The following is a 14,603-nucleotide window of genomic DNA, read 5'->3' as shown; positions in this document are numbered from 1 at the left end:
CGCCCAGCCCGCTTGCTAGGGGCCCTGGGGGGTGGGGTGCGGGCGGGGCCGGCGGGCGTCCGGGAGCCGGTGCGCCCCGCCCCGTGACTACTCCAGCCGCCAGAGCGGCCCGCACCTGCAGCCGTCTCTGAGTCTGCCACCTCTGCGCCCGCCAGGAATGCTGCCACCGCCGCTGCTGCTGCTGGTGCTGGGACCCGGGCTCGGGCTCGGCGCGGGTGAGTGAGTGACGAGGGGGGTCCCTGGACGAACCAGCAGCCCTGCCCTTCCATCCCTCCGCAGACCCGTGGGCTCCTCAGCCTCTCCGGGGTCCCGGGAGCTCTCCAGTCCTCAGAGCTCCTTCCTGGCCCCACTGCTGCGTTCCTTACCAGGTTCCCAGGAACTGTGTCCCCCCAGCCCTGCCCCAGGGGCACCCCCCACCCACCAGTCACCCGGCCTGGGGTCTGTGAACTGACCCTTCGCTGGGAGGAGCAGGGGAAGCACACAAGGCGGCTTTCTCACCTGCCCTTGGCCGTGACCCTTGGGGAGGCCTCCTGAGCACCTGACTGTTTCTGGGGCGCACAGACACACCCACTCCCAGGAAGATAACCAGGCACACCGCAGCGGGGAGACAGGCGGGCACAGGACACCGTCATTTTCACTCATGCAGACACAGGCAGAGATACCTCAGAGGGAGTGCAGACACACACACACACACACACACACACACACACACACACACACACACTCAGACCCATGGGACGCCTGGACAACCTTGGGGCTGTTGTGGGCAGACAGAGCAAACAGACCCCAGAATGACCTGCCTCTCCTAAGCTGGCACGGAGGATTGTTTTCCTTGGTTCCCAGCTCCCTGCTGGGCCGCGTCCCCATGTCTTGTTTCTATGTGGGGCTGTGTCCAGGACCCTGAGGTGCCAGAGCGTGGTCAGGTCAGGGTGGGGGACTTCTGGGGACGGCTTTGGGGTATGGCGTTAGGACTGGGGGCCTGTTAGATACGCTTGGACTGGGAGTGTTCCGAGGGGCTTGGTGGATCCAGGGGTCAAGGGACCTTTTCTGGAAGACCACTGCGTGCCAGGGAGAGTATCTGGACCTGTCTACACCAGAGATCTGTCCTTAAAGAGCTCCCAGTCCGGAAGGGCGGCTCCCAACAGCAGACAGCAGCACAGCATAAGTAAGGACCCCTGTGGTCACCTGGGGACAAGGCAGATTATAGAAGGAGGGGACAGGTGAGCTGGGTGAGCATGGGTGAAGGCATTTGCAGTGAGGGGTGTGTGTGATGGAAAGTTCCACTGATGGAAAGGTTACTGATGAGCATGGTCTGCATGGAGGCAGCGAGAGGGCCGCTCCTACAAGACCTCTGGGCTGTGGTGAGGCCCCTGAACTTTATCTGGAGGACGGTGGGAGCCACAGGAGGTTTCGGGGGGGAAGTGTGGGCAGCTGGGAGCAGCCCCTGGCCAGTTTGACACGAGCGAGGACGGGTCATCCAGAGAGGAAGGCGAAACTTTGCACGAAACTCGTTTCTACGTTTTCTTTCCGTTTAACTCATCTCTCTCCTCCCTCCCCAACACATGCGGTAATTTTTTTCCACTGAGAAAAAAAGACAATGGGCTTAATTTGGGGTGGGACTCTTCAAAAATGAAAAAAAAAAGTGAGGGAGGGGCAACTGGGTGGCTCAATCGGGTAAGCATCTGACTCTTGGTTTCCTCTCAGGTCATGATCTCATAGTTCGTGAGATCGAGCCCCGTGTCATTGGCTCTGTGCTGACAGTGCAGAGCCTGCTTGGGATCCTCTCTCTCCCTCTCTCTCTGCCCCTCCCCTGCTTGTGCTGTCTCTATCTGTCTCTAAATAAATAAACATTAAAAAAAAAGTCAGGATGATGAAAACTTGTTTTAGACGAAAAGAGGAGACATTAGTGGGAGACGAAATACACAAACCCTCCCGGGGCCCTCGGTCCCCGAGCGGTGGAGAGCGGCCCCCCAGAGCTAGGCAGGCCCCCGCAGGAGTTACTGCTATGGGGCTCACCAGCCCTGTGCATCTTCTAGCCTCAGTTTCCCCATCTGTAAATGGGATAACAGCTTCTCACAAGACAAGGTGGCTATGCTGTTGACATCAGGAGATGCCTATCAATGGGGAGCATGGTGCTTGGTGGGAGGTGAGGTTCAAGTGATTGGTTTTGACCAAATGCCAGAGAGCAGACTCATTGCCTTCACCAGAGGGAGGAGGTGCTTTGGGATCCTTGGATGCCCAGGGTTTGGAGGCCCCTGACCCCAAGCAGTGGCCCCTTTGGTGCCCCTGGACTCTGTCACCCTGTCTAGCCTCTTTCTTTGCTGTTATTGGTGAAGGGGAAGGTGCGCTGGTTTGGAGGTCAGGAGCCTGGGCCGAGTCCCGGGTCCGAGCAGGTTCCTGTTGGCTGTGTGACTGCGGGGGTCGTCCTTGCTACTCGGGTCCCCTGTTCCTCATCTGTGAAATGCAGGACTGCCAATCACACCTCACGTGCAGGGCTGTGTGCCCACGCGGCACAGGGATCCGGAGACTGGCTGGGCACAGGCCACAGGGCCGTCCAGTGTGGGAGAGAGCCGCGCCTGGGCACTGAGAATAAGAAGAGATGCAAAGGGCCCAGAGCCAGAGTCTGGAGGGGACGGGTGGGGGGACAGGGGAGACCCACGGACGGCAAACCCTTGCAGAGGAGCCCTCCTTGGTGGCAGGGACCCTGTTTAGCTCATCTCTGATGCCTAGTGCCCAGCACAGGCAACCGGACAGGCCTATGATGCAGGATGTGCAATCTGACTTCATCTGGAGTTGACAAGGGCAGGAGATTGGAAATCAGGACAAAGGCAAAGGCCCAGTGGTGTGCCTTTTCAGATGTGACTTGTTCTCTCTTTCATGGCTGCCTTGAAGATACTCATAACAGAGCTTGTTATGTGCCAGGTGTTTTAAATGCATGATGTCATTTCATTCTATGAAGCGAGGTCCCCTTATCTCCCTGTTTTATAAAATATAAAAAATATATAACATATATATATATAATAAAATATTTATAAAATACAGAAAGGTTGAGTAAGTTGTCCAAGGTCACACGGCTAGAAAGGAGGAGAGGCAGGATTCAAACCCAGTCATCCAAACCCTCCTTGGGCTAGTGCCGTTACTCAAGCCCGCCCTCGCAGCCTCAGACTTTGTTTCCCCCTAGCTTCCTGGAGGTCGCATGTGCACCGGCGTGGGCTTCTAGAACTGGCGGGGACCATGAATTGTGTTGGCACCCGCAACCCTTTGTCCTACATGAGCTACGGCTGCTACTGTGGTCTGGGCGGCCATGGCCAGCCCCGGGATGACGTCGACTGGTGAGTGCACCCTGCGCGTGGGCTTAGAAGGCCCCCCCCCACCACCCCGGGGTAGTTAAGATCTATAAGGAAATACCCACAACTGAGGTTGCTGTTTGGATTAAGAAGATCCTGGCACTTGGTACAATCTTGCAGGAGGCTGAGGGCCCCCTGAGTAATATGGCCAATGAGGGCACACCCTTGGTGTCCTGCCCCCCAGCCTGGCCGTGGGCTGATTACTTTGATTGGAAAAAAACCAAACATAAAGTTGATCCGACTTATTATGCACTGGGATCTGTCCTGAAGGCCCCTCTCATCCTCACAACAATCCATTTCAGTGATGAGGACACTGAGGCAAGAGAGATGAAGTAACTTGCCCGGGGCCACAGAGTGGGGGCTGGGATCTGAACCCAGGCACCGGGGCTGACATTATGCCCCTCGTCACTGTGCTCCGCTGCCTTGTGAGAAGTGCCTGCTCTGCACAAGGCTGCTGGTTTAGATCTTTCCATGACCTGCTTTCATTTACCCTGGTCACCCTTAGAGGTGGGCATGAGGGCTGCTCTGGAGGCCCAGGGGGTCAGAACCATGCGTCTGTTTGCACACAGCTGGTAGGTGCCAGAGGGCAGAATTTGACAATCTCATCCCTGGCTTGGAGGATTTGATTGTCACAGACAGCTCTTAGCTCTGCCCTGCACCCCTGGCCCCTGCCTCTGGCCGTGCCCTCCTGGGGGGTGTGTGTGTGTGTGTGTGTGTGTGTGTGTGTGTGTGTGTGGTTGTCTGCATCCTTCATGCCCTCCCAGTGTAGCTCAGGCTTTGCCCCCTTCCGGAAGGCTTCCCCGCAGCCTGGCTGGGCCTGGCACCGTCTCTGGCTCCCAGAATCCCCGTCCCTTCATCCCGCTTTCCAGCACTTCTCACCATGCACGTGGGGTCTGGTGGCTTGTTGACCTCCCCCACCAGCCTGGGGAGGCTCCTTAAGGCAGAGCGGAATCTGGGTGACCTCTCCTGGTGGGGACCCCCCTGAGGGCTCCATAGTGGGACTCCACTGGCCGCTGGATGGAGACGATACCAGGGAGGAAAGGAGGGAGGGAAGGAAGGAAGGGAAGGCCAGGCTTAGGGATGTTTCTCGGAATTCCTCAACAGCGCATTATGATGATGATGATTGAGTTCATCTTATGCAGCAGGCCATGGCTGGACACTGGGGACACTGTGGAGAATGGGGCAGAAATGGCCTTGCCCCCACAGAGCTCTGGCCAGTGAGGAGGACAGAAGCTGATCAGTCTTCTCCCTAAAGTGAGAGTCTCTTTGTAGACCTGCCCCGAAGGGAAGGGACCTAGTTTTATGAGAGGGTGTAACCAGGACCTTGTTGTAGACTGGGGAGGTCAGGGCCAGGATGACATCAGGGATGGCGGAGGCCCTCGGGCTGAGACCTGAGGGAGGAAGGACAGGCAGGACACTGTCCCAGGCAGAGCAGAGTCAGGAGGCGCGCAGGGCTTGGCTCACTCCCAGCACAGCGAGGTGGCCGCTGTGGCTGGAGCTCAGAGACACAGAGTGAGGCGGCCAGGGGCCAGGGGACCGAGCCAGGGCGGCACACGCTGGGGTCAGCAACATGACTTCCCAGGATCGGGATTCTCGGGGACAGAGCTTGGCCCAGAAGATGCGGCCCCCCTGCGGCTCCTCGCTTTCCCGTAGTCCGGGTGCAGGAGGAGGGCCAAGAATAGCATCCCTGCCCACCCCCCCCACCTGCTGGTCTCCTGTCTGTCATTCACAGGTGCTGTCAACGGCATGACTGCTGCTACACGCGTGCCGAGCAGGCCGGCTGCAGCCCCAAGATGGAGCGGTACTCGTGGCAGTGTGTCAACCAGAGCATCCTGTGTGGTGAGTCCCCAGCGCCACCCGCACCTGCTTCCCCAGTGGCTTGGGGCATCCAGGCTGCGCACCTCCAACACTCCAGACACCACCTCCCGGGGTAACTTACTATAAATGACCTTCAACACTGAGCACGGACAAAAATAAACAAAGAGGGGTGCCTGGGTAGCTCAGCCAGTTAAGCAGTTAAGCGTCTGACTTTGGCTCAGGTCATGATCTCCTGGTTGGTGAGCTTGAGCCCCGCCTCAGGCTCTGTGCTGACCCCTAGCTCAGAGCCTGGAGCCTGCTTCCCATTCTGTGTCTCCTTCTTTCTCACTGCCCCTCCCCTGCTCATGCTTGTGCCCTCTCTCTCTTTCTGTCTCAAAAATAAATAAACATTAAAAAAATGAAAAGCAAACAAAGAAACGTATTTCTTTGGTGTCTGGACCAAAGCGAAAAGAGATAGAAATGACACCAGGCTATCAACAATCTCCACGCCCACCGGAGGGGGCCTGGGTAAATAAGCCCATGATGTATTCTCATGGGGGAAGGGCCCGCAGCCTGCAGACGGGTGAGGTAGGGCCACATGACAAGGTGCCGAAACAAACTACAGAACGGTATTTCTAGGGAAGCACAATTCCTGTTAAAAAGGAGAAAAAAGAAGCTTGCAAAATAGTAGTGCCTTTGCTTTCTATGGCTGCGTGGAAATGCTTGCAGAGCTCAGAAAAAGGTGTGTAAAGGTACACTGCATGCTGGGGAGGGCTGCGGTCACCGCTAGGCATGGGACCAGGCAGAGGGCATTGGTGGCAGAAGGCAATTTCATGGTCCTGCAATGTTTCTTCCTTCCTTCCTTCCTTCCTTCCTTCCTTCCTTCCTTCCTTCCTTCCTTCCTTCCTTCCTTCCAAGAGAATGTCTTCATGAATTACTTGTGAATCAAAGCTTAAAAAGAAAAGGAATAGGGGCGCCTGGGTGGCTCAGCCGATTGCGTGTCTGTCTTTTGCTCAAGTCGTGATCTCACAGTTCGTGAGTTCGAGCCCCACGTCGGGCTCTGTGCTGACAGCTCAGAGCCTGGAGCCTGCTTCAGATTCTGTGTCTCCCTCTCTCTCTCTGCTCCTCCCTGGCTCGTGCTTTTTGTCTCTCTCTCTCAGAAAATAAATAAACATTAAAAAAATGAAAATAAATAAATAAAGTAGGCTTCACGCCCAGCATGGAGCCCAAAGTGGGGCATAAACTCATTATCCTGAGATCAGGACCTGGGATAAAATCATGAGTTGGACTGAGTCACCCAAGTGCCTCCTCTTTCAGTTCTATTTTGATCTTTCTAATGGTGGAGGAGAAAGTCTCGGATACATAGCTTTCGTATCCCTGGAGCCCTAGCTGACTTTTTAAAAAATGTGTATTTATTTATTTTGAGCAAGAAGAGAGAGAGAAAACTCCCAAGCAGGCTCTGTACTGCCAGGGCAGAGCCCAGTGTGGGACTTGAACCCACGAGCCATGATATCATGACCTGGGCTGAAATCAAGAGTCCCACGCTAAATCAGCTGAGCCACTCAGATGCCTGACTTTTTTTTTTTTTTTTAACAGAGAGAACAGGCTTCTTGCTTATATCCAGGAATACTTCTGTTCATCAATTTAATGCTGGCTTAGAAAAAATTCTTCCTATTTATCTATCCATCCTAATATCTACTTACTTACTTATCTTTACCTCCAAGCGGCATGATTTAAGGAGGATAATTATAACAGAATCCATCCTAAGCTCGCTGTACATTTTATAGGTCCAGCCACTTCTGATATTAAAAGAACAATAAAACAGCAGTTAAAACTGTTAAATGTCCCACAGGGCAACCTTACTGTTTGTTTAGTTTTTTTATTTTAAACAAAGCCGTTAGAAAAGGACTGGTGCATTTATTTTTAAGATTACCTTCTGATTAATGGTATTTTCCATTTACAGTTTCCTTTCAAATCAATTAAAAAGCTGAATCCATTTTATTTTTTTTTTATGTTTATTTTTGAGAGAGAGACAGACAGAGGGAGACGCAGAATCTGAAGCAGGCTCCGGGCTCTGAGCTGTCAGCACAGAGCCCAACACGAGGCTCGAACTCACAGACCAAGAGATCATGACCTGAGCCGAAGGCAGACCCTTAACGAACTGAGCTGACCAGGCGCCCCTAGGTTCACCCACGTTGTATCATGTAGCTGAACCTCATTCCTTTTTAAGGCTGAGTAATATTCTGTGTGCAGGGATCAACCACACTGTGTTTATTCATTCATCGGTTGGTTGGTGGACATTGGGTTCTTTGCACCCTTCGAGTGCTGCTCTGAACATTTGTGGACACGTATTTGTTTGAGTGCCTGTTTTTATTTCTCTGGGGTATATCACTGCCAGTGGAATTAACCAGGTCGTCTGCTTAATTGTCGGTTTTATTTTTTGAGGAAGCGCCGAACTTTTCACATTCTCATCTAGCGGTGTCTGGGCGATCCAGTTTCTCCATGGCCTTGTCAACACTTGTTATTTTCCATTGTGTCTTGTTGTTTGTAGTGGGGGTGATCAGTGTGTCTCATGGTGATTGCATTTCCCTAACGGCTGACGATGTTGAGCAACTTTTCATGAGCTTGTTCGTCCATTTTTATATTTTCTTTGGAGAAATATCTATTCAAGCCTTGCTCATTTTATTTAATTAATTAATTTATTTTTAAAGTTTCACCTTTTAAGTAGTCTCTATACCTAGCATGCGGCTTGAACTCACAACCTCAAGATTGAGAGTCGCATGGTCTACCAACTGAGCCTGCCATGCCTGCCTTTACTCATTTTTAAAAAATGTGTGCTTTATTAAAAAATTTTTTTAAGTTTGTTTATTTACTTAGAGAGAGAGCAGGACACAGAGAGAGGGGAAGAGAGAGAGAGAGAGAAAATCCCATGGAGGCTCCGTGCTTGTCAGCACAGAGCCCAATTCGGGGCTCAAACTCACAAACTGTGAGATCACGACCTGAGCTGAAATCAAGAGTCAGAGGCTTCCAAAAAAAATTTTTTTAAGTATTTATTTATTTTGAGAGAGAGAGAGAGAGAGAATGAGCAGGGGAGGGGCAGAGAGAGGGGAGTAGAGAGAGAACCCTAAGCAGTCTCTGAACTGTCAGCATGGAGCCTGATGCGGGAGTCAAACTCACGAACCATGAGATCATGAGCTGAGCCCAAACCAAGACTCAGATGCTTAACTGAGTCACCCGGGTGCCCCTCCCCTTGGCTCATTTTCCATCATGTTGTCTTTGTTGTTGAGTTATAGGAGTTCTTTACATATTCTTGGTCCTGGACTCTTATCACATATGTGATTTCCATATCTGTAGGAATTGTAGGTTGCCTTTGCATTTTATTGATAACATCTTGGATGCACAAACACTTTAATTTTGATAAAGTCCAGTTTATCCATTTTGTCTTTGGTTGATCATGATTTTGGTGTCCTAAGATTCCACTGCCAGATCCTACATCACGAAGACTCGCCCCTGTTTTCTTCTGATTGTTTTGTAATTTGAATTTACATTTAGTCATGGATCCGCTTTGGGTTAATGTTTGTATACGGTGTGAGGCAGGGGTCCAACACTATCCTTTTGCATGTCCACACATCCATACTGTTGTGGCACCATTTGTTGAAGAGATTGCTCTTTCTCCATTCAAGAGTCTTGGGACCCTTGTTGAAAATCACATGGCCCTAGATGGATACCTCCCTGCCCTTCCATTTCCTGACCTGGAAGATGGCTGTTGTACAGATGAAAACGAGGCTCATAACATGAGAAACAGACTGGATAAGGGTTGTTATTCTCTCTCCTCCCTTCTCCACCTGTCATCCTGATCTGAACCTCTCTCTGACCCCTGCCCCCTCCACTAGAGAAAAGAGAGACTCTGGCCCGACTCTCCTTAAACCCGTGGCTTCTGTGCTGCGGGGGAGGAAACCATCAGAGCCGTTACTAGAAACCTGGTCTTAGGGGTGCCTGGGTGGCTCAGTTGGTTAAGCCTCCGACTTCGGCTCAGGTCAGATCTCATGTTCGTGGGTTCGAGCCCTGCGTCAGGCTCTGTGCTGACAGCTGGCTCAGAGCCTGGAGCCTGCTTCCGGTTCTGTGCCTCCTCTCTCTACCCCTCCCCCTCTCATGCTCTGTCTCTCTCTGTATCAAAAATAAATTTAAAAAATTAAAAGAAAAAAAAAGAAACCTGGTCTTAGATATTCATGGGCCCTTAGCTATGTCTCCTTAGCGTGTCTTAGCATTTGGCATCAGAGCAGAGCTGATCTAGTATGGAGACAGAGTATCAATTTTTAGGACTTACAGTGCCTCTGACATCATATCCTTCAATCCTCTTATTTAGAGTTGGGGTGGGAAAGAAGTGACTCACCTCATGTGGTCATGTGTCCACTCCCAGGAACGTTTCCTCTCCCCAGACTGCCCCTTCCCATTGTGAGCAGAGAGAGGAGGTGAAATGGGGCTTGCCTGGGAAATCTGTTAAACATCTCTGCCTTCTCCCCCAACCCGCATGCTCCTCGTGCCCCCTGCCCTTAGGCAAGCGATGTCTATAAAATATTTATTGCTGTTTCTTCTGGTCGAGCCCATGCCTGTTTACAGAAGTGCCCTCCCTGAACCAAACGAAAAGAACCAAAATATCTATTCTGTGTTTTTTGGGGGGCTAAAAATATTCCCTTATTCTGTTTGGAGATATTCTGAACATAGCTGTTTACCTAATTACAGGTGTTGTCCATTTTCCATTTATGGGCCTGGCTTAAATATATTAAATTTTTTTAAGCCTGTAATAATATTTACTGGCAGGCCTTTATTTTAAACTTAATCCTTGGGGACTGCTTTTCCTTTTAGGTTCTTATGATTCCTTTTTTCTTTTTTTAAATGTTGGTTTATTTTTGAGGGAGAGAGAGAGAGACAGCATGGGCAGGGGAGGGGCAGAGAGATGGAGAGAGAGAATCCAGGCTTTGCGCAGTCAGTGCAGAGCTTGATGGGAGGCTTGATCTCATGAACTGTGAAATTGTGACCTAAGCTGGAATCAAGAACCGAATGCTTAACTGCCGGAGCCACCCAGGCGCTCCTACGTTTTTCATTGTTCTTGGATGACATAGTACTGTTGTTTTCCTGAGACCAGGGAGCGGAGAGGCCACATCTTGCTTTGGAGAGGAACTTTCTTGCGCAAGGAAAAGGGTGATGGCGTTAGGCAAGGGCAGGTGTTGGGTCAGCCTATCCTGGGCTCGAATCCTGGTCCCCTCTCCACTTAGTGCTGTGACCTTGGACAAGTTACGGAATCCCTTTGAGCTCTGCTTTCCTCAGCTGCAAAATGAACATTGTAAGATTTAGAAGCTTAGGTTTATATGAGAATTAGAAACCGTGTATGGCTTCGCTACTGTTCTCCCAAAAGATTCTGAGAATCTGCTCCTACCAGGCTCCATGCTAGATTTTGAGCGAGACAGAGAAGCAAGTGTCTGTAGTCTAAGCAGAGGAGAGGGAAGTTGGGTCTGTGCTAATTGCTCCTTTAAGTGCCGTGTTGGGAGGTAAGGCAGGAGAAGAATCATGCCTGCTACGAGGTGGATGAACCTTGAAATGATCATGTGAAGAAGCAGCAGCCAGACACAAAAGGTCACATAAGGTGTGATTCTATATATGGGAAATGTCCCAAATGGGGATAGAGACAGAAACCAGGTTACTGGTTGGCAGGAGAGACTGGTGGGACTCCGATAGGGGTCATGGGAAGTGACTTCTTAATGGGGATGGGGTTTCTTTTGGAGTGATAGATGTGTTTTAGATCTAGATAAAATGGATGGTTGCACAACGTTGTGAATGAACTAAACTCCACTGACTTGTGCACTTGATAAAGGTTAATTTTGTTATAGGAATTTTGCCTCAAAAAACGCAGCAGAGCAGGTGAGGGACAATTTTTAAAAACTGTTTTACTTATTTGAGAGTGTGCAAGCAGGGGAGAGGGCCAGAGGGGCAGAGAGAGAGAGAGAATCCCAAGCAGGTTCCACCCTCAGTGTGACGCCAGATGCAGGGCTCAATCCCACGACCCTGGGATCATGACTCTAGCCCAAATCAGGAGTTGGATGCTCAAGGGACAGACACACCCAGATGCCCCAGGGATACTCTTATATAGAATGGTCAGGGAAGAGAAGCAGTGCTAAGATCCCACTGAAACAGGAACCTGGGGAATGTGAGATGAACCATATCTAGAGGTGGCAGGAACAGTCAGTGCAAAGGCCCTGGGGTAGGAATGAATGCCTGTGTGTTCCAAGAAACTCAAGGAGGACAGTGAAGCTGGAGCAGATCACCTAGGTGAGAATGGTAGGTAATGATGTCAGAGTGACAGGGTCCAGATTCTACACAACGTTGCACGCATTCCTCTAAGATGGGGAGACAGGTTTAAAAAAAAATTTTTTTAATGTTTATTTTTGAGAGGGAGAGAGAGACAGAGAGAGAAAGCACAAGCAGGGGAGGGGCAGAGAGAGAGGGAGGGAGACAAAGAATCAGAAGCAGCCTCCAGGTTCTGAGCTGTCAGCACAGTAGCAAAGCAGGTACTCCAGAAAAATCTCTGGATGGTTCCCAGGCACCTACCTACTGCTTATCAAAATGCACCCTCAGATGAAGTGGTGTGAGATTATATGTATTATCTATGTTTTTGCGGAGAGACAGAGAGGCAGAGGGAGAGAGAGAAACTCAAGCAGGCTCCACCCCGGATCTGAGACTGGATCTCACAAACTGTGAGATCATGACCTGGGCGGACATGCAGAGTTGGACGCTTAACCGTCTGAGCCGCCCAGGCGCCCCCAAGTAGTGTAGTATCCATGGGGAGGAGAGGCCAAAAGGTCGCAAGGACTTTGATCTTTGCATCTGAAAACGCTTCTCTGGCCACTTGGGTTTCCTTTCCTTTTTTTTTTTTTAAATGTTTTATTTATTTTTGATACAGAGACAGAGCATGAGAGGGGGAGGGGCAGAGAGAGAAGGAGACACAGAACAGGAATCAGGCTCCAGGCTCTGAGCTAGCTGTCAGCACAGAGCCTGACGCGGGGCTCGAACCCACGAACGTGAGATCTGACCTGAGCTGAAGTCGGAGGCTTAACCGACTGAGCCACCCAGGCGCCCCTGGATTTCCTTTCCTGTGACGTGGGGCGGACACCACCTCCCTCCGAGGCGGCCATGACGGAGGCCACGCGGTCACGGATGACCCGTCCCGCCCCCCGCTTCGCTGGCCGCCCCGGCGCGTGTTCTCCAGTGTCCGCACGGCCCCGCTCTAACTCGGTCTCCCCCCACCCCCTTCCAGGACCAGCGGAGAACGAGTGCCAGGCCACCCTGTGCAGGTGCGACGAGGAGATCGCTAACTGCCTCGCCCGCACCGAGTACCACCTCAAGTACTTGTTCTACCCGCGCTTCTTGTGCGAGTCGGACTCGCCTGAGTGCGACTGACCGGCCGACTCGGAATGTTCTTCCGCACGAGGAAATAAGCCCTTTTCACTACTCAGCAGCCGCGCTCGGTTCTTGGCAGGAGGGGACGGAGGCCGAGTGTGAAGGCTGCAACCCTTGTTTGCTTTCTCTCCCCGGACTTGGGACGGGAGCCCCTGTGGTTTCCAGTTGAAGGTCAAGAGTCACGCGCTTATTTTGTACAAACCACAACCCTGCTTATATGGCTGTGTTGGGTTTGGCGCCATTGCTGAGGTTCGCCCTGTACATGCAAAGGGCTGAACTCTGTGTTGGAACCTGCTCCCGAAGGCGGGCGAACGACGTGAACAAGCACCCACTGCGTGCCCGGCCTCGGGCTGTGGTCCAGGCTCGCTGGGACGCCCGGTCTTGGGAATTTCTAGTCTAGCAGTTAGGAGCTTAAGAAAGACTATTCTTCCCCATCCCCCTCCGCCCACTGGTTAAACTTACTGATTACAGACGTGGTAAATACTCAATGCATAAAAAGATAAACAAAGACAAATATAAAGCAGGGGGAGAAAAAAAATCACTAGAATTTCCTTAATCCAGAATAAACACTGGTGGTATTTGTGCGCACTGCTGTCATTGTTTTCTGTAATGTTCAGAAATGCAATTGGGACCATACCATGGGATTTTTGTAAATGTTTTCCCAGGTCATTAAAAAACCTTTGGTAACTTCATTTTTTAAATGTTTTATTTATTAATTTTTTTTTCATGTTTATTTACTTTTGAGAGAGAGAGACAGTGAGCAGGGGAGGGTCAGAGAGAGAGGGAGACACAAAATCCAAAGGCAGTCCCCTGGCTCTGAGCTGTCAGCACAGAGCCCAATGCAGGGCTTGAACCCACGGACTGTGAGATCATAACCTGAACCCAAGTCAGATGCTTAACCAGCTGAACCAACCAGGTGCCCCAAAATGTTTTATTTTTGAGAGAGACAGAGACAGAATCTGAAGCAGGCTCCAGGCTCTGAGCTGTCAGCACAGTCGACTGAGCCACCCAGGTGCCCCGGAACTTCATTTTAAATAACTATTATATACTGTTTTAATAGATTGCCAATTTCCGGGTATTGGTGGTATTTCGTCTTGATCGATTATTGACGTGATGGGGATGCTTCTGAATCTTTGCCACACCCCCCAAACACCCATTTAGTGTTCCTTCACCCCATGTAGGGGCCGAGGGCAGCCCGCCCCAGCACGGGTCACTCTGGCATGAAGATTATTTTGAGCTGAAGGCAAGAGAGACCCTGCAGGCTTAACCTGAAACCCCTGCCCCTCCCTTAACTACCTAGAAGAATCTAAATTGGGCATCTGTCCTAGAATAAAGGGTATTACCAGAGAGAAATCTTATCTGAGTGGCCCATCTGCACGGCAGGGCAGACATCTGCACGTATCGCCCTGGGACACGCATGCCTTCCCTTTGAAGTGCCACACCCCTGCCCCCTTCTCCTTAGTTCAGGATGACAGAGAGGCCTCGCTTAGACGTCTTTGGAATAGCCACATCTGTGTGGCTCCCCCACGTGTACAAGGTTAAATTTGATTTTGTCTCCCGTGAATCTGATTCTCACTCCAGCGAGAGGGGCACTGAATGGGGACCGTTCTTGCTCCCTGACAGCAGATTTGCAGAAGGGGAGTTTTTGCATCAAAGGTTCTGAATATTCCCGACAAATGCCCCTCTGCTGTAGCCAAGCCCGCTGTGACTGAGAGGGTCTGAGGGAGGAGGCAGCCGGCGGCCCTTGCCTGAACGCACGGGTCTGCACTGGCGATAAGAAGCCAGTGTCCAGCCCAGCCCGCTTGCCTGGCCTTTGCCCTTCCTCCTTGCCAGGGCATGTGTGGCATTACTCATTCATCCTTGGAGCAGGATGTGGGGAGCAGGCGGGGACAGTGTGAGGCCGCAAGGGGCAGGTGGGGGCACTGGACTGGCAGGGTGGCCTGGGCCCAGCCCCACCGATGCCAGCTGGCCTCTGCGTGCTCGTGTGGGCAGGAGCACGGTCAT

The 14,603-nt window shown here is 51.5% G+C and overlaps 1 protein-coding gene across 1 annotated transcript; it reads left to right on the top strand.

The window, feature by feature from the left end:
* Window positions 1-157: 157 nt before the first annotated feature.
* On the top strand, window positions 158-13,255 carry LOC115300052 (group 10 secretory phospholipase A2-like). The gene is made up of 4 exons (XM_029949632.1): window positions 158-215; window positions 3,182-3,332; window positions 5,080-5,186; window positions 12,457-13,255. Exons 1-4 carry the CDS (start codon window positions 158-160, stop codon window positions 12,597-12,599), a joined length of 459 nt encoding a protein of 152 aa, XP_029805492.1. The 3' UTR covers window positions 12,600-13,255.
* Window positions 13,256-14,603: the final 1,348 nt, after the last annotated feature.

Source organism: Suricata suricatta, chromosome 8 (genome assembly GCF_006229205.1).
Source record: "Suricata suricatta isolate VVHF042 chromosome 8, meerkat_22Aug2017_6uvM2_HiC, whole genome shotgun sequence".
NCBI classification, from domain to species: Eukaryota; Metazoa; Chordata; class Mammalia; order Carnivora; family Herpestidae; genus Suricata; species Suricata suricatta.
The sequence above is the reverse complement of the archived record's forward strand: the minus strand, read 5'-3'. Positions and strand labels throughout refer to the sequence as shown.